This window comes from Pseudopipra pipra, chromosome 15 (genome assembly GCF_036250125.1).
Source record: "Pseudopipra pipra isolate bDixPip1 chromosome 15, bDixPip1.hap1, whole genome shotgun sequence".
Lineage (NCBI taxonomy): Eukaryota > Metazoa > Chordata > Aves > Passeriformes > Pipridae > Pseudopipra > Pseudopipra pipra.
This window is the reverse complement of record NC_087563.1, coordinates 18,596,630-18,623,687: the sequence shown is the minus strand read 5'-3', so window position 1 is coordinate 18,623,687 and position 27,058 is coordinate 18,596,630. Positions and strand designations below refer to the sequence as shown.

Below are 27,058 nucleotides of genomic sequence, written 5' to 3'. Positions count from 1 at the left end.
CAGTGCCATGGGAAGTATTCCAGGGAGGATTAATGATGGCAAATACAGTGTGTTGGGTAGTGCAGGAGGTACTTGCTGCTGAGGGCTGAATTCTAAACATTACAGGTGGAAGAATTCCATATTATTGTTCAGAAATCCCCAGAAGTGGCAGTTTGTGCACTTTGAGCAATAACCATGGAATATATTCTGTACACAGGAATGTGTGCATGAGTCATGTGGCTGAGCTATTCTTAAAGGAGCTCTGGGACAAGGTTGTCTCTTATTTGGCCTGGAGTATATCTGCACTACCATCACTAAGGCAGTGTAATTAATTAGCTTCTCATTAGCTGTTATTTCTTTTTAAAGTATTTTTAGTTAATTATACTCTTTAATCACACAATTCAAAATGTATATTTAGAGGGAAGGCTGAGGAGAATTAGAACTTCCTAAATTTGACTTCATATTTGTTTTCTATAAATGGATTATTTTTAATTTCTCCTGCCATACTTCAGATCTACTCCAGATCGCCTAAGAGTAGAATTTAGTTCCTTATCTTTGAAATCCTCCTGATTGTCTAAGGGGTTTCTTTACAACATTGCATTAATATTTTTTTCACTGAGCTGCCTTTAAAAAAATGCATAGTAGCTAAATCTACCCATTGAAACAATTGTTCAGTGTACATTTGATGTGATTACATTCTGCATCTCTTTTTCCTTGCTTGAAATTGGAGATCTCTGCTGCCCCAGCACGGAGGTCTCCACAGCATGCATTGTATTTATGCAACTCATTAGCACTGGGGAATAGAATTTCCACGTAGGTATAGTTAGCTGGTGCCTTTTCCCAGGTAAACACCAGTGCTGGTTGGAATATTGGGACAGAAAACGTGCATTCACTTGTGCAGTGCCCTGTGCCTTGTTTAGAGACAGAGAGACCTTGGGAGTACTTGAAATTTCTGTCAGAGCAGAAGCTTTCATTTGAAGGAAGAAAGACTGAAACAAAGCAGACTCTTTTCCATTTGATTTCCCTTCAAAACCCCTGGAAATGTCAATATTTTCCCCAGATACCCTTCCCAGAATCCCACCTTCAGGAGCTGAGCGTGGACTTCATTTCCAGCCTGTGCTTGCTGAACGTGGGTCTGGGGCAATGCCCTTTGTTGCCCTGCCCTGGCCCTGTTGCTGTTCCCAAGAGATGACAGTGAGGGCCTGAGGTCCCTCAGAGAGGCTGCCCCCCCAGGGAGCAGGGTTAGGCCTCCCCTCCCAGCATGGCTCGGTCGGCAGCCGCGGGGTCCCTCTGCCCCGCTCACCCCGCTCTCCGTGTTTTGCAGATGGACCCCCACGAGAACATCTTGTTGAGCACCCTGGAGATCAAGAACGAGATGGCAGCCTCGGAGGCCGTGATGGGGCTGGGAGACCCCCGCAGCACCATGCTGGCCTACGACACCTCCAGCATCCAGTACCGCAAGGCCGGGCTGCCCCGGCACAGCTTCGGCCGCAACGCCCTCGAGAGACACGTGGCCCAGAAGAAGAGCCGGCTACGGAGAAGGGCCTCGCAGCTCAAAATCACCATCCCGGACTTGACTGACGTCAACGCCATCGATCGGTGGTCCCGCATCTTCTTCCCCGTGGTTTTTTCCTTCTTCAATATTGTCTATTGGCTTTACTATGTGAACTAAGAGACAAAGCCACGCAGGAAGCAAGAACTGGATTTCTCTTCAAACCGGTTGTACAGCCAAAAGTGGGACTTAGAAAAATTCTATTCAGGACAAAAAGTTACTTTAAAACACCTTAGTTGCTGGCCCACTCTATGGTCTGTTTTTATAATGTTTTGGTTGTCTCTGCTAAACCATATATATGTTAAGTTGCAGTATGGACATATCCCCCTATCAAAATATAAGTGCATTTTCAGTGTGAAGGCAAATTGGATTTTGAAAATAGTTTCTGTCTCATTGTCCTTCACTCCCTTTTTATTTTTTTGGTCCTTTTTTTTGATGGTCATTTGATTTTAGTGCTACAAATGATAGAGCAGCATTTGAGAAACAAGTTTGAATTTCAACAGCAGTACATGCCATTCCCAGGGAAACTGCATATCTGAGGCATGCACCTACACTGCAAAGGGTGTACTGAGTTGTTGTCATGCTTAGGAAACATACACTTTACTTTTCTAATGTGTAAACTTGAAAACAAATAGTGCCTATCATCTTTCCAAGATGATGATGGTCAGAGGTTTCCCAACCATATTCAGGTATTTCCTTTTATTTACTGAAAGAATTAAACCTTTGACTGATAATTTTAGGGTTGGGTGTTTGCACAGAAGCTGAAGCGAGAAGCACTAGATTTGTTTGTCTTTAAAGGGAGAACAAATGCTCACAGCCACAGTGACCACAGCTGGGATCAGTTGAGGAATGTAGCAACGGGGTAAAAATGCCTCAGTGATGAAGGGGTAGGTATTCTGCTGGGCTGGGTTGGGGAAAGGGAATCTGTCCAAAGTGCCAAAATTGGTTGCCCAAATAGTAATTCTGCAGATGGCTGAAGGAAAGCAGGGATGCCCTGCCTTCCTGTAGGGCAGGGAGAGCTGGAGAGCAATCACAGAGTCCAGGGGCAAGGAGAGGAAAGAGAAGTGTGTGTGTGTGTACATATATATATCTGTACACATATATATCTGTACACATATATATCTGTACACATAAATATCTGTACACATACATATCTGTACACATAAATATCTGTACACATAAATATCTGTACACTGTGCAAAGGAGTGTTGTCAGTTGTACCTCAGTCTCAAACAGTCGTGTGATTTCTTCCAGGTTTGCCTCTTTCCAGCATTATTCCTGCTGCTCTTGGATAAAGGTGGTGTAGTTCTTCCAGCAGTAAAGATCCCAGCAGATGAATTTCCATACAGGGTATTTTCTCAGTCTGGATTAGGCAATACCATTTCACTTTTGGTTTTCCTTAATGCACTGTTTTAAGGGAAAGAAATTGGTAGCAATGACTTTAAGAGTTCAATTCACTCTTGAGTGTTTCCTGTTTAGGGTGATTTCTATTGAAAAACTGGCAAATTTCAGTTTTTCTTTAGGAACCCTTTTGAAATAAAAGGTTGGGTTTTCTTTCATGCCATAGAGCTTTACTTTTACAGACAAAATAGAATAAACAAAAAATAATGTAGACAAAAATAATTTTGTCATTTATTCCACTGTGGGACGTTTTCTGTAATGAAAAAAGCAATCACAAGAACTGTAGAAAAAGTATAAATTCTTGATGGCTTTTACTAAATCAGATCCCCCAATATTGTTCAACACACAGTGTTTCAAGAAGCAAAAGCCACATCTTTTGCATCCATACTACCTCTTATCTGTGTACAAATCTTTGAAAGACACTAGATAGTAAAGGGTTTTTTCAGGAGAGAAATATATCTTGAGAATATTTTTCATAAAATATTTTCTTTTATTTTTTTGTTCTTTAAAAGAATAATTTTCTTACAAGTTTCTGTGGATTTTTTTCCCTGATTGTCAGTGAATGACAGCGATAGGAGGAGAATAGTTCTGGGAACTAAGAGGCCAATTTTCTGACTTTGTTTTGAGCATCTCATGTGCTTATTTCTGCTTCCCATGGGAGGGGCTGGTTTCTGAGCCTGAGCTGGGATTTGCCATCCCCCCTCCATGGCAGGAGGTTGTGTGGACGTTCAGGTGCTGCCTCCAGGTTCAGATCTGCACTAGGGACAGACTTTCACTCTCCAGGTCAGAGGGTCCCAGTTTGTTCCCACGCTCAGTCTCTGCTGCATTTCATGCTCCACGCAATAACCTTTGTAGATGCACTTGGGATTTCTCCTGGGAGCTGGGAATCACTCTGGAATCTTTTCCCAGTTCTAAGAAATGGAACCACAGCAAAATTCAGTATTTCTCTTGGAGGTCTGCTCTTTGAAAACGGTCCTAATTACCCTAAATAAAAGCAGTGTCATAGTATCCTTCTGCAAAGGCTTTTCTTTGGCTACCGAAATCGCTGCTGCCTCCTGTGTTCCTGCCCAAAGCAGAGTGGGACTGCAGGGACCTCCCACCTGCCTGGGTTGGGACCAGCAAACCCAAGAGCTTACAGGGAATTGCTGACTCTGCACTGGTTCCCTGCTGCAGCTGTTCCCAAACCCGCAGAGATGGACCCTGGACCTGCACATTCTCTCACTGAAGCTCCAGAACAAGCCATAACACTCTCTGATGATGCTGCTCAGAGAGGGAAAGAAAATGTTTGGTTTCTGCTCAGGTGTCTCTAGGAAAGAGAAATTATCTGGGGGGAAGGAGCACTTTTGCTTTTCCTATGTCCTTCTGGCTATTAATGTGATGTATAAAAGTAGAGAAAGAGAAGGATTCTATCATTTTGTACCAAGGCTTAACACTGTGATCTAAAGGGATGGGGGTGAGGAAGGCTGGTGAGGCACTGCCAGGGAGAAGGAACTCGAGCCCAAGGTGAGCCCTCACTGCTCTGCTGAGGTGCTCGAGTGAAAGGGAGGAATTCTGCCAACATACATGAGATATGGGGTTTGCTATGTGTGCTCCCTCCAGGTAAACTAGAATAAATTCACTTTTAAGTTAGAATTGACCGAAAATTAATGTTCTAGATCTTTTTAATCGTGTCAATTGTTGATAGTTTCAATAAACAAAATATCAAAGTGAATAATTTAGATAAAACTTGTAATATAATTATAGTTGCACATTTTATTGTTCTATTAGACATAATAGCCAGCAATTAAGGTGTTTTTCATCTTTGTGAAATTCATGGATGAATTATGACTATAACATGGCACAGTTTTAATGAAATATTTGAGATCAATCTGTAAATATATTCTGTACATGACTGCTAGTAAGTGATACACATTTTCGAACTGACAATTCATGCAACATGTTTCTGTGTTTGCATAAGGAATGTTACGTTTCTATCCTATCGCAGTTCAAAGACTGGGAAGAAAGACTCAAGCAATGACATCGTGACCATTTCTTTTCTCATTCCCAGGGGAGGAAAACAGTGTTAGATCACAGCATGGCACAGAGTTCTTCAGAGAGTTCTGACATCCTGACAAAAAGGACGTAAAATCTGTAAGGTACAAAAGCACAATGCATAGAAGAGATGAGTGGTGGTCTCACACCTGGGGAAAAGATCCTATTTATTTCAGAAAAATATGCATTAAAATGAAACCTCAATTAATTTTCACTATAATTATTAGACTGTGTTCCAATTCTGTAACACAGTAGTAACCACAAGTGAAGGGATGTGAAACATTCTCCGGCTGTATGTGCATATGGACACAGCCCTGCCTGTGTGTATGGACATATGTGTGTATACCCAGGGCAGTGTGGATATGCACACCCTTTCATCTCTTGGTGTGTTAAAGGAATAAGCCAATACTAGTTTTGTTTCTACCATCAACCGGTGTATGAATATATTTTTGACAAGAAGAGATTAATGTATTTCAGCAAACCAAACAACTTCCTCTACAGGGTAACTGGGCATTCCTGGGTGAGCAGCTCAAGGCTGGGTCTGTCTGGAGTGTTGGTGACAGTCCTGTACCTCCTGCAGCTGGAACCACACCAGTCCTACATTGCTTGCCTATTTCTTCTCTCTTTTTATAACAGCATTGTCCACTAGTAAGTTTTCAAAACCAACCAATTCCTTAGGGAACCAACAAAAAAAAGGCAAAAATAGTAACTATTTCTAGAAAATAATCTAGGGTGGGCTGGCCAGGGTACAATACTATATCAGTAGTGATCATAACATTTTGCTCTGTGTACATAGAACATCCAGTGTGAGCAACCATGACTTAAGCTGAACGTGTGTAAATATTATCAGATTTCTTAAACATTTTTAACTTCTAATTTGTACTTTATGGTAAGGCAAAAAGCTAATTCTACTTATGGTTTAGGTTAATGTGTCCTAAAATTATGTAAATAATTAAATAAGCTGTAAATGAGCAGGCCATAGATACAGTATTTGTTTAGTGACTTTTTTTTACTGAGTACAAGAATTGCAGTGCTCTAGCAGAGTAATTTAAACACCCTTTTGCATAAACAGATTTGGACTCCAGATATCAAATAGTACAGAAGGTGCTGTGGTGTAGAGTGGCCGTGGTGGCAACGTTCCTGCTGGCACAAGTGACTCTTGTGTGTGGTTCCCATGTTCAGGCACCCCGACAGCTTGGGCTCAGAGCTGGAGCAGCAGGAACAAAGGGCCTGGCTTTCACTTGCCATGGGGCACTTTGGTGTTGCTGCAGGGATGGAGAGGTGAACATCAGGGTAAGTGAGAACTGAGCTGGGGATTTCCTTGCAGAAGCTGCATATTGCTCTGTCTGTCTCTGAAATCTCTCTCTCTTATGGTATCTAATAGTAGACTTCTATTTTTCTTTAAAAAAAAAAAAAAAAGGTTTGACTGTCGTTAGATAGCATAGTCCCCCAAAGCCAAAGAACCTTCACTCCAGAAATTCTTTAAAAGGGAAATCTAATAAGTCACTGCTTAACACCAAAGGTAAAGCTTAATAAAATGCACTAGGAACTTTGTCTAAATTTTTAAGAAGCAAAGGAATGTTGATGATCAAAAAGACTGCCCTATTCTACTTTGTAAAAATAGTAATAATTTAAATATCCATTATATAAAATTGAAATAGATCATCTCTACAAGAATATGCAACACTAACATTTCATAAGTATAAAATTATTTTCTTTGTAAGTGCTTTGACAAAAAATGAAACTTAAATGATGAAAAATCTCACCTCTACTTTCATACTAAGGGTTGTATTTTTTTAATGTTTTTCAGACATGAGGTCATCTATTCCAATTTGATAGCATTTTGTATGTTTTCACTGTTGCTGTCGTTTGGCAGATCCTCACCAGGCTGTATTGTTCATGGTCTGTCCTGTTACTTTCAGTTGAAGACAAAAAGAACATTTGAAACATGATTAATTCTGACAAACTGCTTATGATTTGACTTCTATCACGTTTTTATTTGCATGGGTGTTTAAATGGTTCTGTTAGTACTGTCTTTGCACAGTTCTGATTTATCTTTTTTTACTTAGTACTATTTATTTCATAATGTAGTAATCATCAGCCTTACTAATGACCTTGTAGCCTTTCTTATATGCACATAATGCACATTTTCCAATGGCTAGAAAATGCAAAATACTAGTGGATATCATTGCATCAGATCTTCATGTCTTTCTCAAAAGGACTGCTAACCTCTGGGATATATGAGGTAGTAAAATGATGATTGTAAATGAGTAGCACATAAGAGATATTTTCTTGAATTTAAAATTATTGCAGCCAGTTTCAGCATGTAAATATATAATAATGTTGGCTAGTGTGTAATTCTTGAATTAAAAAATATAAATAAAGAAAATCTAAACTCTGTATATGTGGTTGTGTTTGTTGGGCAGGACCTTTCCCAGAGCTGCAGGAGCTGAGGGGCCTCACCCGAGGTGAGTGTGGTGAGTTCGGGGCAGGAGGGTCGGGCAGGGGGGCTCGGAGCCCCTCAGGGCAGGGATCCCACGGGAACGGGCAGCTCAACACGGAGCTCCTGGGCCTGGAGCAGGGCAGTGCCTGGGAACACAATCCCGGGGGATCTGGGGCTGCTCCCTCAGCGCTGGGAGCAGGGGGAGCGGCTGGAAATGTGCTCGGTGAGGCCTGGTCAGAGTGAGCTCCTGTGAGCCCGTCACTGCAGGTCTGGTGTCCTCCTCCCAGAAATGTGGGGGTCTGTTCCTGCTGGGAGGGTATTTCCTGTGCAGGACTAGCAATCAGAATGGGTAAAATTTCAGAAGTGGAAAAGGATGTACAGTGATTGAACGGACTTTATGATGCAGACTTTATAGTTATTATGTACACACACGCTGTATGTTCCCCAGAAGTTGTATCCTCCGGGCATGTCCCGGCCTGTTCCCCTCCCCGCTCCCTGTTTCTCTGCCGATTGGCTGGAGGAGCTGCAGGAGGAGACAGCCTCCATTCGCCCCTTCTCTCCCCGTTCCTCCCTCTTTCCCTGTGCCTCTATCCTGATTTGCTCCCCCGCTTGTCTGTCTCATGCTCCACCCTATGTTCTGGGCCTTTCCCCTCCCGAGCTGATAAAAGATCGCATACACATGAGGATAAAGCATTCCGTCTGCATCCCGGACTCGTGAGGTGCCACGGTCCCATCCTCCCCTTCCGGACCGCGGCAATTTCCTGCTACAGAAAAAGTATTAACATCTGACTATGTGGACTTCAGATATGGAAGTCCCAAGTTCCATTCCTTCCTCTTCTTACTTACCATCAAACAGGAGAGATCCTGGATGAGCAAATGTTTGCTCCTTTGGGCCTGGTGGATTGAGCAGATTTTCCTGTTGGAGTGGTTCTGTTGCATAAAACCCCATTCCAGGTGAGCAGACCAGGGGACAGAGCAGCTGAGGGTGGTCATGAGAGGGGTCTGCACTGCTGGGCTCCTTCTGCTCAGAGCTGTGTGCCAGCACTCACAGGGGTCAGAAACTGGGGTCTTCCTGTGCTCCCCAAAGGGAAAATGTTCACTAACACAGGTCTGTTCTTGCTTCTTTCTATCCTCGTGGACCTTGGGCCCTAAACAGACTTCAGACTTACACCTGTTTGCTGTGCTGAGAGGGCAGTGCATGTCCCCCAGTTCTTGTTCTCTGCCATCCCAGCTCTGATGAAAGGGAACCCCTGGCTGTGTTTCCCGACCCCAGGGATCGTTCCTTGGGTGATACAGCTGCAGTTATTGGCAGCTTTAGCTGTTCATACCCACAGCTGATGCTTTGGTTGATCCAACCAGGGGAGCAGATGGAGACCAGCAAAGGGAACAAATGGCCATCAGACCAAAGGCTGCCAAGGGCTAAAACTGCCAAATCCTGGCTTTGGTTTGGGAATGCAGACAGCAGTTGGTGATTCCTTCTGAAGTTCTCCCCCTGGCTGCTCTCTGTAGCAGCCCCCCAAGAGCTCTGCTCTCCTGGGGGATCTGTTCTGTCCCACTTGGCCGGGATGAAGATCCAGTTCTGCAGAGAGAGAGCAGAGCTGAGTCCCACAGCTGTGCTGAGTGAGGAGTGCTGGGTGCAGGAGACATGGAACATGAGATGTAAAATATTCCAGACTGTTAAAGAAAGCTCTGGTCTAACTTCCTACCTTCCCTCTTTAAAATACCACATCTTCTTCTGAAGCTTCTGAACAGGAGATCCAGGTTCTGAAAAAAGACTCAAATGTCAGCACAGTTGCTTTGTCACAACTCTGTGATTTACTGTTGGCCCTTATTTTGAGAGATTATTACGAGCTAGGCAGCAAATATTTCAACTTTAAGACTGTTTATGATTTTAGACTCTAAAAATATTTATATTAATTTCCAGAATAATTTCCAAAACAAAATTGTCTATCTGCCATTTCATCTGTCTGTATCTATAAATGCATTTAATGTTATCACATCCTAACAGGTGTCATATCAAATTCACTGGCACAAAAATAAGACTAGTATTATAGAGTATTTGAATAATTTATTTCCTTTATTCTGAGCTTTAACACGTCATGACTTGTGTAACGTGACCTCTCCTTCATTCAATTTACTTGATTGCAAATTAGAAACCTTAATAGCAACTTCTTATTGGGAAATTGTACTGTTGAATAAATCTTTATAATCTAAAATTAACAAAACATGACAAAAATTATCTAACATCTCAGTTCTTAACTAATAAAAGGAAAATCAGCATGTTAAAGAATGAAATTATGCATCTGTCAAATATTGAACAGCTGTGAATCAGTGAAATAATGGGCCCTGGCATGGAGCACATTGTAACTGCTGCATATTAAGGGAGTGTAACATTACAACTACATAGCAAGTATGCTCAGTAACCCACATGCTTTGGTTATCAAAATTAATGACCAGCATGACATTATTAATTTGTAAGGCTTGTTATTCTTGAGGGATAGTTGGAGTGACTGATTTATTATGGTGTTCAGATGAGTCCAGGCGAGTGAGAAATTTAAAACAAAAAGCTGGTTCTGTGGAGAAATGGGGGTTGGGTATTGAGGTGATGAGAATTGCTTCTGCAGAAGGAGACACGTTTGCCTTGGCTGAGACTGGCCCAGGCAGGTTTCTGGGGGGAGAAGGAGTGTTTGCTTCAATGTCAGGGCAAAACTTTTGAATACATCTTATTCTTGGAACAAAAATATTTTCCCCCTTTGTGACAGGTTGTCAGAGCTGACAGAGTGCATTGATCTGGGCACTGGGGTGGCCCAGGGCAGCTTCCAGCTGAGAGCACTGCTCTGAACCTGCTCTGCTCTGGAAAGGAGGCAGCCAAGGGAACAGAGGCTGCTTGGGCTCCCTTACAAATGCTTTAAAAACTGAATCCTGCAGACTGTGCACTTTCCAGCTGCGGTGCTCCTCAGTTCCCCAGTGGTCCTTGAGTGGAGATCCCTGTGTGTCCCTGGAATGTGTGCTCACAGGGGCTCACAGGTCTCAGCTGGGTTGGTACATCTGTACTCTGCTGCTTTCTAAGCCATGTGAAACTGGACTGTGACCTTTGAGTTCTCCTTGTTAAACATTTCCAAAGATCTTTTCTGAAGAGTCTGACTGATCATGTCAGACTTTAATCTGCAGCCCTTTGTTGAAATCTTCTGGCACTGATGCTGATGAAGGTATGTGGAGAGACATCCCAGCCAAGCCCAGGGGGGCAATGTCCTGCAGGTGACAGGGAATGGAGTCCTGTCAGATGCTCTGTGACAGCAGCACAAAGGGCAAGATGTGCAGGGGTAAACCCACAGCACAAAAGCTGGTTTGGTCATGGTGGGATGGGTGCAGACCCTTTGGTGAGGATCAGGTCTCCACTTCCATGTCATGCAAGGAAATTGTTTCCTCAGGTGGGAAGACGTTGGCAAGAGAAGGAATGTGGATAATAAACAGATCGAAACCTCCATGTCAGGGCAGCAAGATTTATCTGCAAGATTTGCAGACAAATTGAATTGGTTTTGATGTGCTTCAGTATTTTAGGTTATGAAAGATTGAGGCTTTTTTATTGTTGTTGTTAGTCATCATTCAAAAGATATCTGAGGGAGAGATATGTGTCAAACAGACAGAAAAAAATCACTGGAAAGAAAAAGGGGAAAAAAGAAAAAGAACCCCAGTGAGGGGAAATCCAGCTAATTCCCTCCCATCCTCCCAAGCAGCAAAGAAGTGCAAACTGCATTGCCTAATTTATTTTCTTCTTTTTTCTCCCACTCACAACATACTTTAAAATTAGAAGGGTTTAAGACTGTAGGAAGGACAAATTTTTTCTTCCTCCTCCCTCACTGTTAATTTTAGCATTTTCTTTCTTACACAAGTTTGGAAATATAACAGGAAGACCTTGGCTAATTCCAGTGAATAATACAAGCCTTAATTGGTTTTGGAAGGGTCTCTAGATCTCTCTAAGAAAGATTAAGTGTTATTTATTTGCCTTTATTCCTACCCAAAGCAATGTGATTATTGAACAGGTTTGACATTCAAACTAATTAAGGATGAGAGAAAGAGAGGGGAACAAACCCTTTATATGAGATCCAGACAAAAATATACAAAAGGAAGAAACAAAAAAATGGAAGGGACAGGCAGATGAAAAGCAAGGGTTGTTTTCTCCCTCATGCTGTAAGATTTCAAAGTAAACACCAGTGCTCCTCTGGCATGTCCTTTAACTGCAGCCCAGCCATCCATCAGCTGGTTCCCTGTTTCAGGTTTCTTACAGGAAAGCAGTAGGAGGTAGCAGCAGCAGCTCCTGGGGCCAATGGAATGAAGTCCAACATCCAAATCCATACATTTTCTCCAGGTGTAACAACACAATCCAGGCCTTCAAAAGCAGTGGGTTAACCCAAACTTTCAGTAACTGTGAGGTGTGTAGATCCCTGAATGGACATGCTGGCCATGCCCTTGTGTTGGCAAAGGGCACCTTTAACCTGCTCCCTTCTCCTCCGTGCAGGTCACTGGGTCTGGATGGAGCAAAGAGACCCCTCAGTGTCCCTGCAGGGGCTGCAGGAAGCAGTGAAGGACCAGGGATGTCACAAATAAAGATGCCTTTGCAGGCAGCTGGGGCTGATGAAGGTGCAGCCCAGCTGAGGGAGGCAGAGCCGGGGCCCTGCAGGTACCACTGGGTTCTGTTGTAAAGCTCTGCCAGCACAGACAGCACTGGGCACTCGCTGGGCACTGGCAGGAGAGGGTTGGTCGTTATTACTCTGCTCAAGAAGTGTGTTGTGCTCCTTTCTGCTTGCTTGCTTTTAGGTTCTGACTCTGAAACACCAAGAGATCTTCTGCTTTGGCTTTTTTTTTCCTCACCCAACAGACGAACCTCCCCGTTGTTCCTGTGTGATCTCAGGTGAGTTGGATTTTCAACACAACGTTCCTACAGGACAAACAGACCGACATTCCTTGTTTCATTGGACTCAGCTCCTTTTCTGCCTGCTACAGTTTATTATGATTAGTCCACTATAAATTACATGGTGTCTCCAGGGACCTGTTCTGTACTTGAAATATCACAAGACTGCTGTCATGCATAATGCTGCAGAGAGCTGCTAAATTTATATCCACTAAAAATGTGCTTTACGTTGCAGAGTGACCCACTTTAACTTTGATGCATAAATGGGTGGCTTTTCCTTTTCTTTTAAGTATTATCTGTTATCTTCTGTTTGGCCACAGATTTAACTTACTCAGAAAAGGCCCCTGGAAAATCTGCTGTTTGTGCTTGGTGTATTGTGTGATTATCATTATTTTATAAAACTTGGACATACTTCCAAATTCCCCTGGAGACAAAGCATGCAAAGGGCAGTTTTGTCTGCCAGCCCATGTAAATTCTATCAGGCTGCATAAGCAGACAGCAGTGGCAGATTGGCTCCTGGAGCTCGTGGGTTCTTCTGCTCCTGAGCAGTTTGCACAGCAAGTGGACAGCAAGGACTGTGAAGCACAAGTTGCCCTAACATACAGATAATGGCAGTTTACTTGTGTAGTTTCCAAATGTGCCATTGGAGTTTTAAAAGCTTTTTGCCGTTTCTTTATAAGAATCCTTCAAATATCAGCCTGGTTTTGACAAAATTAAAAAAAAAAAAAAGGGCATAAAAATCTGATTCCCTGTTAAAATTTCTCCTTCTAAGAAGGCAGAAAGGGAGCAGACAGACTTAAAATGCCTTCAAGATACTATATACTATAAATCATTATCTACAAGAAGTACATCCACAGGAATTCTGCCATAAAGCTTTAGTGTACAATAAGAAAAATATATGGTAAGACCATTATGCTATTAATTGATATGGCTTCTTGACAGGGTTAAATAGCCCATAATATATTCCACTGAGTGGACATTTCTAAGTGAATGTGGGGAAGAAGAGAGGCAAGAAAAATTGAAAGGATTTCTGGTTTGATTTTTCTCTAAATCACCATAAAATGATCAAAAATAGTCAGAGGATCTCAAATGTCTCAATGTCTTGGTTTAAAGGACCAGACTCAGAATGGTTCTCCTGAACTTTGTCCAACACTGTGTCCTGTCCCCTGATTTTCTAAGTAGGCTTCAGTCAGTCATGTCTGTAACCAGCAGTGCACAGAAAGAGTTTAATTCAGTTGAATTAAAACCACATTTTTCAAAATGTAAGTTTAATGAAGGTTTGTTCATCTGAAGGCCTGAAGGGCTACTAAAATACATCCTAAACCACAGTCTATAACAAATGCTTTCCTTACTTAGGCAATTTGCTAAACTTGTCTTTTTGTGTTTGCATAAAACCCCTGTTCCTGCAGTGGTGTTGGCAACTTTCTTTGACTTCAGTGTTGAGTGAGAGATGTACCCAAAGGAGAGCCAAAGAAATGCACAATATACACATCACCATTGCAAATGAGCTTAGGGAAAATGTCAAGGGGCTGGGGCAAAAAGTTTTGAGGATGTAAAATTTGAACCTTGTAGGCTGGGTGAAGCCTGGGAGCCAGTAACCTTCTCTGGACCTCAGGAAAGTTCATGCATAACCTGAAGGTTCATAAATAATGAAAGAAGTTTTTGTAAAGCTGGTTTTAGTGAAGAACCAGAGTGTTCATAGGTTAGCTTTTGAATGGTAAAGTTGAATGTAGACTGTAATTACTGCTCTGGGAAGACAACTGGAAATCCAGTACTAGTTTTCTTCCTTGTTTGGGCTACTCCTGCACAGGAAAATAGTTCATCACTTTAATTAAGATCCTTGTCCTATTTAAAAAAATGAAGTGATCTCTTCATAGACTATTGCTCCCAAGTCAAATTGTTCATTTTGCCTCATTTTTCTTTTCCATTTCATTGGTAACAAAATAGAAAATTCAGTGTAACTGTAACTTTGAGTGCAACATGAGCAACATCAAGTCCCTTGTTCATACAGGTACTTCCCACAATTATGGGTATGTTTTGTATTTACAGTGTCACATTACTGTGGTGTAATGAGAGGAGTAACTAAAAGAAAAAACTTTTATTTTTGACCAGACTGTCTCTTTACTCACTTTGGTGGAAATGTGAAATGGATATAAACTCAATGTTAAGAAAATGAAGTATCTGGAACAATTAATATTATTCAAAGAAATAAGCTAGATTTAAGGAAAAAATCTGCTTGAGTTCAAGCATTTAGTTCCATTACATGACACTGGAGCCTATTTGTCTGCAAAAGTGTGAATCAGATTCCTAAGCCCTGTGCATGTCCTGGGATTTAGGTTTGGAATTCCAAGCCAGCTGTTTTCCTACAAGCAACACCTTGGCATGTGATTTGCCAGTGTTTTAGCAGAGGCTGAATGCAAGAATCAATTGGACTTGTTTTGTCAGGAGCTGCTGCCTGAGCCTCTCAGGGCCCCTGGTGGTCAATAATGTCATACAGCTGTCACCTTTTAAGGATAGTAAAGGAAACCCTGTACTCTTGCCAATTTTCGTCCTAAACCCTGTGATTTTAGGATGGAAGGAAAAGGTTCATTTGTATAATAGTGGCCTGTTGTCTCATTTGTGGCTTGCTTAGGACTGTCATGCACGTGTCAATAAATGTGTTGGTAAATGATGTTATCCAAGAACAGAACAGAGTTGTGCTGTCTGGTCACCATAGATACAGACAAGGTGGAGTGAGATGATGGAGCTGGTGTGGGTGGGGAAGAACAGGGAGAAAGAGAGGAAGGGAGTCACTGGCTTAGCTCTGTTCTCAGAGTCCTAAAAACCAATTGGTACAATTGGGGTCTTCATTTGCTGTGGGCTCCCCTAACCCAGGATCTGAGGTGGAGTCTCCAGGAGGGGCTTTAGTACCCAAACCACCATTATTCATTCCATGTTAAAAGAACTCCTTCCTCAGATGAATGGCAAACATACTTTAAAAAATGGACAGAAAATGTGATGTACCTGCAAATGAATTCTTGAAAGGCAAGAATAATGATCTCAATTGAGTCCCATGGACTGTAGACTTAACTGAATCCTCTGAGAAATTGAATATACACACCCTGGCTTTGAAAAAGCAGGATGGTTTTCCTTGAATCAAGCCAGCAATATGCAAGAAGCAGGAATATTTATCCATTTAAAGGCAGAGTGACAGAGAGAGCCTCTGATCTTATGAGATAATGAAAGACTATTTTTTAAAATCAAGCTTCTATTTTTCCCAAAGTTTTCTTTGTCTGAAGCATTTCTAGGACGTCATCCCACCCTGACTAGGTGGGGTCCTCTTGAAGGGAGATGTTACTTGGTGTGCTGGGAGAAATCAAAATGTAGTCCAAGTGAGAGTGACAGTTTCTCATTTAGCTGGTGTTTGGAGACAGAAAGTTAAATGTCAATGTATAGAGACTTCAAAGACACTGGCTTGATTTGGTTCATCTTATATGAATTTTTGCAGTCTGGAGAACATTTTTTCATGCAAGTAGGAGAATGAAAGATATTAGGAACTACACACAGAAGGTATGATGAAATACCTCTCTAAACATAGATTTTTGAATCACTGCAAGTTGACAGATGCAATCACTTCAGTGCAGTCAGCACAGGGCACCACGATGACAAGGATATATATCTGTTGTCTCTCCATTTCATAACCCACAGACTGGGCTGTAATAGTGTTTCTCACCCAGCCACCCTGGGGGACAATGGCTCAGCAGAACCTGGAGCCCTGGTGTTTAAGTAGCCCACAAATATTTAAGTGAGTTAGGAAATGATGGAGTGAAATACTAAAGTCTCCTGGCACTGTGTTGTTTTCCATGGTGCTTCCTGAAAAAGGCCACGTGCAAGGGGAAGCCTGACATCCTCTGGCACCAGAGGCTGCTTTTCACGTGTTTGATATTGGCCTCAGTTCTTTTTGGGTGTGGAGAAATGTTTTTTCAATGGTGAAATATTCAACAAACTCTAGACACAGAAGCAAGTTTTATGCTTAGGAAAGCCTATGCCATGTTTAATTGATATATTTATAAATTATTGTATTAATAATATATAACTATTCTACAAGATGCAAATTTATAGGTGAGATCACAGTGATAGACTTTTACACATAAACTTGATATACTGCAGCATTTTTCTTTCATCCAAGCCAGGGAAGGAGTGTCACTGCAGTGTTTAAATTCAAACTACAGTAGTGCTGACAGAAGAGGAATGGAGACTCTATTACATGTGCATTTCTGGAATATATAACCCTTGAAAACTTCTTAAAAAAATACAGCAGAAAACCAGAGTCATCCCCATTCCCTTTTGTCTTTTTTTCCCATTTGTTTTTGGCTTTTGTTTTTGTTGGGTTGTTTTGCTTTGGTTTTCTTTACAGAACTCCCTGCTTTTCATCAAAGAATAGCTTGGAAACAATAATTATGCACCAGGAGACTGACAAGTTCACGTTCACATCTAGAGCTTTCATGGCCTCAGTACTGAAATAACGTTGATCCCAGTGGCTACTTGGGGCTTTTGGCTGGAGGGACTGGGCTGTGCAGGGAGGGGCAGGAGCTCTGCCAGGACCCTTGGGGTGCTGGCTCAGCCATGGGGACACTTGCATTCCCACGGTCCTTTGTCATTCTCCAAATGCTGAAGAAGTATTTCAGCTGCCTGAGAACAGCAGCACAACACTCCATCAGTCCAACTGCTCTGGGCATTCTCATTTATTTTTATAAATTAAGACATTATACTTGATGAGAAACTACTTCTGACCAAAAGAGATCCTGCCCTTTCCATTGCTGCTGCCCAGACCTGTCACATCCTTCCCTCATCCCTTTTCCAGGATTCAGGAATTCATTCCTGCTCTCTCCCCCAGCCCCACTTTACCCTGCAGGTATCCAGCCTGCTGGATTCCCAGAGAAACAACCAGAAGCTCTGTGTGCCATTCTCACATTTCCTCCTTTGTCCCTGTGTTTGATGCAGGGAGCAGCACCAGGAGAGGGATGAGGTGGTTACTGCAGCTTGGCACCAGTGTTTCCATTGACTCCAGCAGTTCCTGAGTTCCTGGAAGAGCTGTGTTTTACGTACATCCTCTGCCATTTGGAGTGTGGGAGGAAGGCAGGCTTGAACTAAAGGTGTTAAAATGACGCTATTCGTGGTTTTTGCTGATGCTCCTCCTGTGAGAACAAAATAACTTCAGATAGTTAATTTTTTGTCTGAAAAAAGTAAAAAAAGAAGGTATTACTGTCCTTGAAAAGGCAGGAGTGTCTGTGTGTCTATGTACAGACACAAGTCCATATATTTAAACAGACACACAGTTGATTACAGTGAGAGTCAGTTGATTTAAAGCATTTCTGTAGTATCCTTATTTCTTTATTTTTCATGCTTTCTTAGAGGCACTCTGTCCTAAGCCAGTTAATACAAATGAGGCAGGGGAGAGGTCCTGCTGCCCCCTATTTGCCACCCCAACCACTTCCAGCTGTGGAAGAAGAGACCTCCAGTGCCCATTTGTGCACTGCCCAGGCTGTGGAGTCTGCTCTGCCCTGTAAGAGCAGTGCACAGGACACTCAGGGGACATTAATTCTCGGTGCTTCCTCTTCTCTCTTTCTCCCTCTTACTTAATTTGGGCTATTGGAATGATACAGTAATGGTTCTGATGGAAGACCCAGAAAAAGCAAAACTGAAAAAAACAATGACTGGTGCTACAACTAGAATATTTCTTCCATTTGTTTGATATAAAAATTAGATTTCCTTTATGTTGCCCATGAACAAAACCTGTGCTGAACTGCCTGCATGGCCCTGTTAGAGAGAAATTGGAGGATCAGGTAAGCAGAAGAGATTTTGGTATGAAAAGGTGAATAACCCAAGTTTTGCATTCTGTGCAAAGAGCTGGAGTCAGTCCCTGTGGGCAGAGCTCCCTTGTTTGGGAGGAGCACAAACACGGGCTCTGCTTCAGCAGCAGCATCCCCTGCTGGCACCTGCACCCCCTGCCCAGGGCACCCTCTGAGCAGCCTCTGGAAGGGCTTGGGGCTTGGAATAGCTTTTTGGGAATTATGGTTAAAATACTAATGAGTGGTTTGTAACAGATATTTGCGGAAGCTGAATTGTGAAGTGTGGTGTGGATTCAGCAACAAATGTCCTGATAAAGTGGAACAGAGAAAGTCCCAGTGGCAGCCAACTCCCCGTACCAGGCTCAGTGCCAGCTCTCCAGAGCCACACAGGCACCTCTCTCCAGCCTCACACTTAGGATTCAAGACACACTTACTGACATATTTCAACAATTTCTCCTCCAAACAATGTTAAAAACAACTTCCAGATATATTTTCGATTACGTTATTTTTCATTTAGACATATTGGAAACAACAGCAATAACAAATCTTTTGCTCACTCTCTCCTTTTTTCTTTAGGTTGGCTTTGTTGTTATTGGTTTTTTGTTTCCCTTGCTCTCTCCTCACACCACACTGCAGGTTTGTGTGTCTGAGAGCTGCTGAGAAATTGATATTGAGACGTGCTGAGAATGCATTGGAGTTACCAAGGAAGTGGTTTCCCAAGCAACAGTAACCACATGAATTTTGACAGAATTTCTTCCTCTGTGGCTGTATCATGTTTGCAGCTTTGCAGGAGACTGAGTGTGGGTTGCATAAGTGATGTTCTCATTGTCAGCCTTGCTGTTTGAAGCAGATCTAGTCGGATTTCTGTGTTCGTTCAAGCAGGAGTTAACTTCAGCTGGAGCTGGATGTTTGGGTGTGTGTTGGGGGCTGGTTTGTTTCTTTTTTTTAATTTTCCTGCCAGCAGACAGAGTGTGGATGTGCCAGAGAGTCCTGCAGCACGTGGGCAGATGCTGGAGGCAGCACTGAGCTGTTCCAGCAGTGCTGATGTTCTCAGGGCTGATGTTCTCAGTGTTGATGTTCTCTGCTCTGATGTTCTCTGCTCTGATGTTCTCAGGGTGATGTTCTCTGCTCTGATGTTCTCAGTGTTGATGTTCTCTGCTCTGATGTTCTCAGTGCTGATGTTCTCTGCAGGAGTCCCAAGTCCTTTGTGGGGGCAAACAAAATGACTTGTGGGCCTCAGTCAAAGAAGGCAGAATTTATAGGTCTTTTATTTTCAAAAAGAAATTACAATAACACAATAAATGTGGCTCTCTGAAGACAAATTTACTTAATGCTCCTGGAAGGAAGTAGAAAAGAACAGGCTAAACATCTTAACAAGAAGTGCAATTTAGTATCTTTTGTTACCAGAAAATATTAATAAATTCTGTCTGCTTCCATGTCCTGATGTGGGAGGACACTGCAAAGGCCGTGTTAACAAGGGCTCAGTCCTGTATGACAGAGAAACAGAGCACTCATTTTTCAATTCAGCTTTAGGGACTAAGAAAATCTAAATTTATTTCAATAATTTGTCTTCAATTCAACAACGTCTCTTAGTATTCACTTCACATGCTTGGTGAAATCTAAAAAAATAAAAAGGGATGGTATTTACATGAGCAGAATCTCAAAGGAAGGTGTGTATTTGAAGCAGGAGTTACATTACTGTGATACTTGTTTGCATTCATGTTGTGGTAATTTCCTCAAATATTTTCCAAAAAATTGGGTTTCTGCTTTGTCTGGGATAAAAAGATTGGGTTTAACTGTCTGAAAAGACTATCTTTTTTGACTCTCTCATCTCTGGGTTGCAGATCTCTATGGATGGTGAAACATTTGAGGTACAGAAGCTTTTAAAGTGTATGAAGAAACGATTAAGTACATTATGAAAGCATTGAGGCCAAAGGATCTGAGCCAGCTCTTTGCATACCCAGCTCTAATGGACCTACTATTTACCCAGAATTGTAAGTGTCCAAGCAGAGGCACTGGAATGAATGAGCAAGAAGATTATTAGACTTTATTGGCTCTGGGTCTGTATCAGCCCTGCCAGGTACAGGATGGCTCAGAAAAACCCGTATTCTCTTCCATCATTAATTTTTTTCCTACCTTCCTGAACTATTTCATACAAAGAACTGCCTTTTTAACCTGTCTCTCAACCCCTCCTCAAGTTGCAGAACTAACATTCCTCTCAGGTGAGGATGGTGTTGTTCCCAGGGAAAGCTGAGCCAGCCTCTCCCTTCTCCAGGAACACGCAGGGCACAGACCTGAGCAGGTCCTACATTCAGTTCTGACCTGTGACAGTATAGAAGACATCATTTCAGAGTTAGTGGATAAAATATTTGAGATCTAATATTGTTTACTTAAAAAGCTGGGCTTCACTCCCAGCGTGGGATGTTGGGATAACCCCCTGGGGACTGGATGGCAAAGGACACACCAGTGCCAAGGCTTGAGCCCGTTCCTGCCATGGGAGGGATTGAAAAGCTCTTCATCCCAGAAAGAGGAGGAGCTGCTCCTCCTCCTCAGCTCCTGCAATGGCAGTGGCATTCTCAGTGCCTGAGGTGAGAGCTGTTGGAAACTCTGATGTCTGGAGAACGAGAGGAACTTAAAGAAAAGGGACTGGAAAGCTCCAGCTTTGCAGCCAGAAAAGTTTCTTATGAGCTGAACATAAAAGGCTTGTAATTGTGTTTAGGATATTTGCTTCCAGATGTGAATATACACCTATGCATAATAAGGTTTTGTGAAAGGCCAAATGTGAAGGTTAATTTAAAATTTAAAATCCAGAGAGCTTTTAAAACTGGCACTCAATAATTATTTACATAGCCTGTTTAATCTGGGAGCCATCTATCAGTGCACCTTCTCCTCTCCCCTTGACTGGTCCTTTGTACATCACTCATTTACCTCTTTGTATCACCTGTTCTTCCTGTTGTAATCCATCAGTAGACAAGTTGCCTCTTTATTCATCATTTGCACTCCTTTAACTCCACAAATTATGGTTTACATTCCCTCCTCCTCTTTGTCCCTTTCTCCCTCCCTGGAACATTCATGCTACAAATACACTTTAGGCTTTTCTTCCCAGTCCCTTTTCCTTCACTTCACCAACTTGAACTTTATTTGATATTTTTCCTTCTTTCCCTCCTACTTAAAACCATTTGGGGGTTTATGGGAATGAAAAAGCATTTGGATCACAGGGTTGAGACTGCTCCCCCCAAATGCCTGATGTTGAACTAGTATTTTTATGAACTATATAAAGCAGTGCCAAAACCTGCTGATTTGAGGGCATTATGGGAACAGGTGGTCCAGGCATAAGCAGCAGTGGGAAGCCTTTAACTGGGTATTAAAAAATGGACATTGGCTGGAGGACAAAACCCGAGCAGAAAGGCACAATTCATTTTTACCCCCCTTCTTTTTCAAAGTCTTCCCTTCCCCTTAAAGATTGGCACCTTTTGTATGTGATATGTTACAAGAATATTGATTTAGTACTGTTTTGCTTAGAATAGGGAAACTGCTGTCTCCTGGAAGCAGTAAATGTAAACATAAATACAGATTCAAATGTGGTGCTAAAATGCCACACGTTCAAGTGACCCCCTGCAGTGAAAGACTGACAGATTTGATTTGAAGTAATTCATGTTTTCTTTTTTGCTTTAGTTATCTAATGCAACTTTACTTATATAATTAGCCCATAGTTTAATCTGCTTGATTTCCTTCCAGAAGATTCTTTTATTAAAAAAGAAGGGGATTAAAAAACAAACAAACAAAAAAGTAAAGAAGAAAAGCCCCAGCAACAAATAAACCCTCAAATCTGGTAATTTTTTTCAGGGTTCTCTGTTACCTGACAGAGGGAGGAATGGGCCTTACCCATCCTTACCCAGTGCAGGATTCTGGTCTTCCAAAGGGCTGGGCAAGTCTTTTGGGAAGGACACCATTCTGACAGTTTCATAAGATGCAAATACTTTTTGTTTGCTGATTTTCCCCTCGTTTTCCGTAAGCCAGGAAGCTGGAGAGGATTTTGAGTCTGTGCAGATCCTTCACTCAGCCCTGCAGGGAACAGTGTCCTTGACTCCCATGGAGAACAGCCCAGGTCTGAAAAAAACTGGTTTGTCAGTTGTGGAGGTGCTTAAGAGGTATTGGAAAAGAAGAACTTCTACTGCTCTGTGAAAATGGGAGGGAAAATCCTTTATATGTTTCCCATAAATTACAGAAATTCCAAGAGCAGGATTTCACAGTTCTGTTGCATTAACAGGACACCAGGAATTAGGGGGTGGGGGAAGTTGGTGCTGCTGGAGGCAGAATTTGGAAGAAAACGTTGCTGCTCAGCCTTGCTCCTCCTGCATCATCCTATGAACTGTCTTGGAAAAAAGTCCAAAAATGTGCATGAGATTGACCAAAAGCATGTGTGGTCACATCAATGCAATTTTCTTACCCAGTACTTTGTGTTACTTGATTTTCAGGAGCAGTATAAAGCCTTCATTACCAATTGTTGGTTAGCTGGGAACTGCATGTTTTCAAGTGGAGAATGCACAGGTATATTAGTAATAAATTCACACATGTAGGTTTGGAAAGACTCAAATCTCACTCTTTGTTTCCTGCTGTGCTTAATTATTATCCCCATTCTGTAGGTCTTGTCCATCTTCAAAAATCATCTCTTTCTATGTGTACCAGGGCAGCTGCATCTCATTTATTACAACACTCCATTCCTGCTTCTGATCTTCAGCTCTAAAGCACTTGGAGATTCTTTGTGTAAAACACATAAGATAAAACTAAAGAAATGAAGCTAAATTCAGCTGAGTCTATCTGACTGGTCTAACAGCTTTTACACCTGACAAGAGAAGTTAAGACAGCAAGTTAAAGTGATATATTAGACAGGAAGACACTGTCCCAGCCACTGTTTTACCTTTTGTCCAAAGCCTTCAAGGGAGAACAGATCATTGACAAGAATTTCCTGGATTGGCTTTGATTTGTTGCTGATGATATTGCTGCTACTAAAACCTCAGAAAGAGCTTTTGGCATTTGTCATAATGTTCACCTGGAGGCTCAGGAGGGTCTGTAAAGCACGAAGATCTCACTGGAACAGACAATAAAAAAAATTACTCCAGTGAAGATGAAGAAGTTAGAAGGTATTGTAGAGAAAAATGACACTTTATTTAAATCTAAAGGAAGAAAATGGATTTAGAGAGGTGGAAATATAGGAGCAGGTTTTTTTACAGGGATTAACAGTTACCCTATTTATGATTGTACATTGAATTGAGGGATTTATTTTACACTGAGCTATTGTATTACACCAATAACAAAGCATTGGTGCAAAGAAGAGCAATTATCCTGGTAGATAATATATAAATCCTGGTAGATAATATATAAACATACCTTATTTTCTGAAGTTGAGTAGCCTTATGTTTAAATACAGCATGGAACTTGTCCTGTATATGCAGACTGAGCTGAACAGAGCACGACAAAGTGAATTTGGGGATTCTGAATGTTCCCTTGGGGGACCCCATAACTGTACATGATCAAAAACATCCAAAGCCTTTTCAGATCACAAACAGGATCTTTTGTCTGCAGGAATGGAGCTGCTGTGCAAGGCCTGAAGTGCAGAGGGTGGGAGCAGGAGCATCCTGTGACAGCCCCAGGAACCCCCACCCCTCCTGCCCTGCCATCACCCCCTGCACACTCAGGGGGTGACTCCTGGGCAGTTCTGGCTGTAAAAGAGAAGTTTCTGTCAGCCCTGCTGGCTGGGACAGGACCAGGGAGGAGCTGCACGGGTGTGTCCAGGAAGGTAATTTTTGTTTCTGTCATTGACTCACTGCTTTTTGTTTTCCCACAGAGAGCTCTCTCTGACTTAGTTCTAGAATTCTGGATAGCAGAAAACCCAAGAGCATGAGCTATTTGTAATAAATAGGTGTATCACACACAGTTCCTAAAGAAAAATCAGCAAAGGCCACATCTTCAGATGTGTGACAGTGGGGTCTCACATCCTGCAGGCAGATTACACCAATTTACACTCACTGATGTCTTATCTGCTCTTCTTTTTATTTGTATCATAGGACAGAGTGACTTCATTATGATTTGGGTGTTTTTATAAAGAGTTTTTTAAGGCACAGGGTTTGAGTTCAAATGTTAACATAAGACTTAAATGATTATTGACATTTAATTTATATTTGACAACAGGAGTTAATACAAATTATGTTACCACATGACAGCCCATCCCTTTAGATTTGTGTATGACTTGGCATGAAATTCCATTTTTGTAACTGCTTTGATATATTAACTTCAAAATCATGTGAAACCTTTGGCATAGGCAGCTGTACTCTTTTATTTTTTTTAAGTTTATACTTCTTAATGAGATTATTTTTTGTGGTTTATGAAATGTTTTGTCATAAAGTGGTCATTTAATTCTTGTATTTTAATTGTGACAGACCATTATTGCTGCTGATTTATTATCTATTATCCTCTTACAAGCAAATTTAATCACAGGAGCTCTATTTCCCTCTAATCTTTATTAGTATAGTGGAGAGAAAACTCTGCCACATTTAGTATTTAGCAGATAACTGAGTATTCTCAAGAAAGACCACAATGCCTGAAAATCAACAAAACAAAATTAAGTTTTTGTTTAAGTGGAGAGTAAGTTGCAAATAGCTGAATGGCTAAAGAATAAAGTCTAGAAAAAGAATGTAAACCTCATATATCGACATCAGACAGCAGTTTGAAAATCTGGAGCTGTGCTTACCTTGTAAAGATAAATGTAGAAATGTACCTGAAAAACATTATCTCTGCTGTTATGTCTGGGCAATCTCACCTCACTAATATTTCAGCCAGGGTAGCTTGTTTCTCTTCATAACCATTTAGGGATTTTCATAATTTTGGTAAACTTGGAAAGAAAAAAACACATAGCTGTTTATTTTCTTCAGGAAGTATCAATTTACTTTGCCAAAATTAAAGTGGGGATGTCCCCTCCTCTCCTCCCATGTGCTTCAACTTTCTATCATGCTGAATTCTCTGTAGAAAATTGTTCAGAGAGGTATAGAACTTGCTCAGAGCTGTATAGAACTTGCTCAAAGATGTACAGAACTTGCTCAGAGATATTTAGAACTTGTTCAGAGCTGTACAGAACTCATTCAGAGCTGTACAGAACTTGCTCAGAGCTGTACAGAACTCGTTCAGAGCTGTACAGAACTCATTCAGAGCTGTACAGAACTCGTTCAGAGCTGTACAGAACTCATTCAGAGCTGTACAGAACTTGCTCAGAGCTGTACAGAACTCATTCAGAGCTGTACAGAACTCGTTCAGAGCTGTACAGAACTCATTCAGAGCTGTACAGAACTCATTCAGAGCTGTACAGAACTCATTCAGAGCTGTACAGAACTCGTTCAGAGCTGTACAGAACTCGTTCAGAGCTGTACAGAACTCATTCAGAGCTGTACAGAACTCATTCAGAGCTGTATAGAACTCATTCAGAGCTGTACAGAACTGTGCCCCCCTGTCCCTGGTGTCCCATCTGCTGCTCACTCAGCTCAGGGTGGGTGCTGTCAGATGTCACATCAGACCTTGATTGCTTGGGTCTGATCTTGGCCAGTGTGAATTTGGAATTCGTGGTCAGAGGAAGACAAACAGTAAAACATAGGTTACACTTGTAGAAGTTTTGTGTATTTGAAAGAGACAGTTGCAGAAACCTCTTTTTTCAGGATGAGCATTAAAATAAACAGTGTCAGCAGAGAGCAAATTGATTCTGAACACTGAATCAGAGACATGAGCAAATGCTGAACCCTAAATTGAATTGAGAATCTGAGTTTCATTTAATAACCAGACATTTGAATTACTTATTAAGAGTTCTGCAGGTAGCTGTGCAGACTGAATTTTATGCCTTCAAAATAAACAGTAGACAAAAGGAAATGTAATACAAGCACTGTGTTTTCAAGATAACATGCAAACAGAATAATTAGAAATGCAAACACGGTGCTAGTTTCTAGAAGAGCTTTATCTTATGAAACAAGTAATATAATTATGGTGAAAAAGCTTGCAACTGAAACAAAAGTACAATGAAAGATTTTTTTTTTCCTAGAAGTGAGTTGTGCTGATACATTTCTTCATTAAGAAAAACAGTTTTATAAAAACTGGAACATTCTACTGGAGTCCACCTTTTTTTTCTTTTTGCAAAGATCCCTTTTCCTGTTCTGAAGGTAATTTCTGTTCAGCCAAGACACTGATTCTGAGCAAAACAAAGAATGTTCTTCTCACAGCCTTTTTAGCTCCCATGAACAAGGCTAAATGCATGTGTAATTTTTCCTTTCTCCAGATCTGCCCTCAAGGTCTCTGCCACTCACCTGTGCAGATGCAATTCCACCTCCACACCCCGGGCATCCCTGGGGCTGCACTTCCCTGGCCCAGCCAGCCCTGCACAGGTTCCTGCAGCTTTGGGAATTCTTTCCTCTGGGGACCTGTGTTACTTAAGAAGGAAGGGAATCCCCTTTAAAATTCACATCTTTGATTTTAAAAATCAACCTTTGATTTTATTTGGAAATCAACAGTATTTTTCCTGTGTGTAGGGATGTCAGAAAGGCATTTAGATTAATCAGTTTACTGCATGTTTGAGTCCCTGGAGGGATTGCCATCCCCTGATGGACACAGAGCTGCTCGTGGTTTCAGAGCCTCAGGAGTTAAATTGGGCCTCTGCCCCTTCACCAGAACCCCTTGATATTGTTTGAGTGCTTTTACACTTTGCCTTTTGGGAACAGACAAACACAGTCCCTGACACTGTTTCCTTCAGTACCAAACTGCTTCTGCCCACAGCAAGTGATGCTGAACCATGGAAGCCAAAACACAAACAGGCCATGGTTTGCTATGTCCAGAACTTGTTTTAATTTCCTGTAGTTTCATCTTTGTGGTTG

General features: G+C 41.7%; 1 protein-coding gene and 1 long non-coding RNA gene across 6 annotated transcripts in view; both read left to right on the top strand.

The window, feature by feature from the left end:
* The window catches only part of GABRB2 (gamma-aminobutyric acid type A receptor subunit beta2), a 116,263-nt gene extending 113,998 nt beyond the window's left edge, over positions 1-2,265 (top strand). For all 5 annotated transcript variants that reach the window (XM_064672303.1, XM_064672304.1, XM_064672302.1 and 2 more), the window contains one exon: positions 1,304-2,265. In XM_064672303.1, the coding sequence (XP_064528373.1) occupies positions 1,304-1,651 (348 nt within the window). In that variant the 3' untranslated portion in view covers positions 1,652-2,265. The remainder of the gene's footprint in view (positions 1-1,303) is intronic.
* Positions 2,266-7,858: 5,593 nt separating this feature from the next.
* The window catches only part of LOC135422793 (uncharacterized), a 93,090-nt gene continuing 73,890 nt past the window's right edge, over positions 7,859-27,058 (top strand). Inside the window, exons 1-5 of the long non-coding RNA XR_010434593.1 lie at positions 7,859-8,360; positions 12,225-12,318; positions 19,994-20,143; positions 22,628-22,700; positions 23,736-23,949. This is a non-coding gene — a long non-coding RNA (uncharacterized LOC135422793). The remainder of the gene's footprint in view (positions 8,361-12,224; positions 12,319-19,993; positions 20,144-22,627; positions 22,701-23,735; positions 23,950-27,058) is intronic.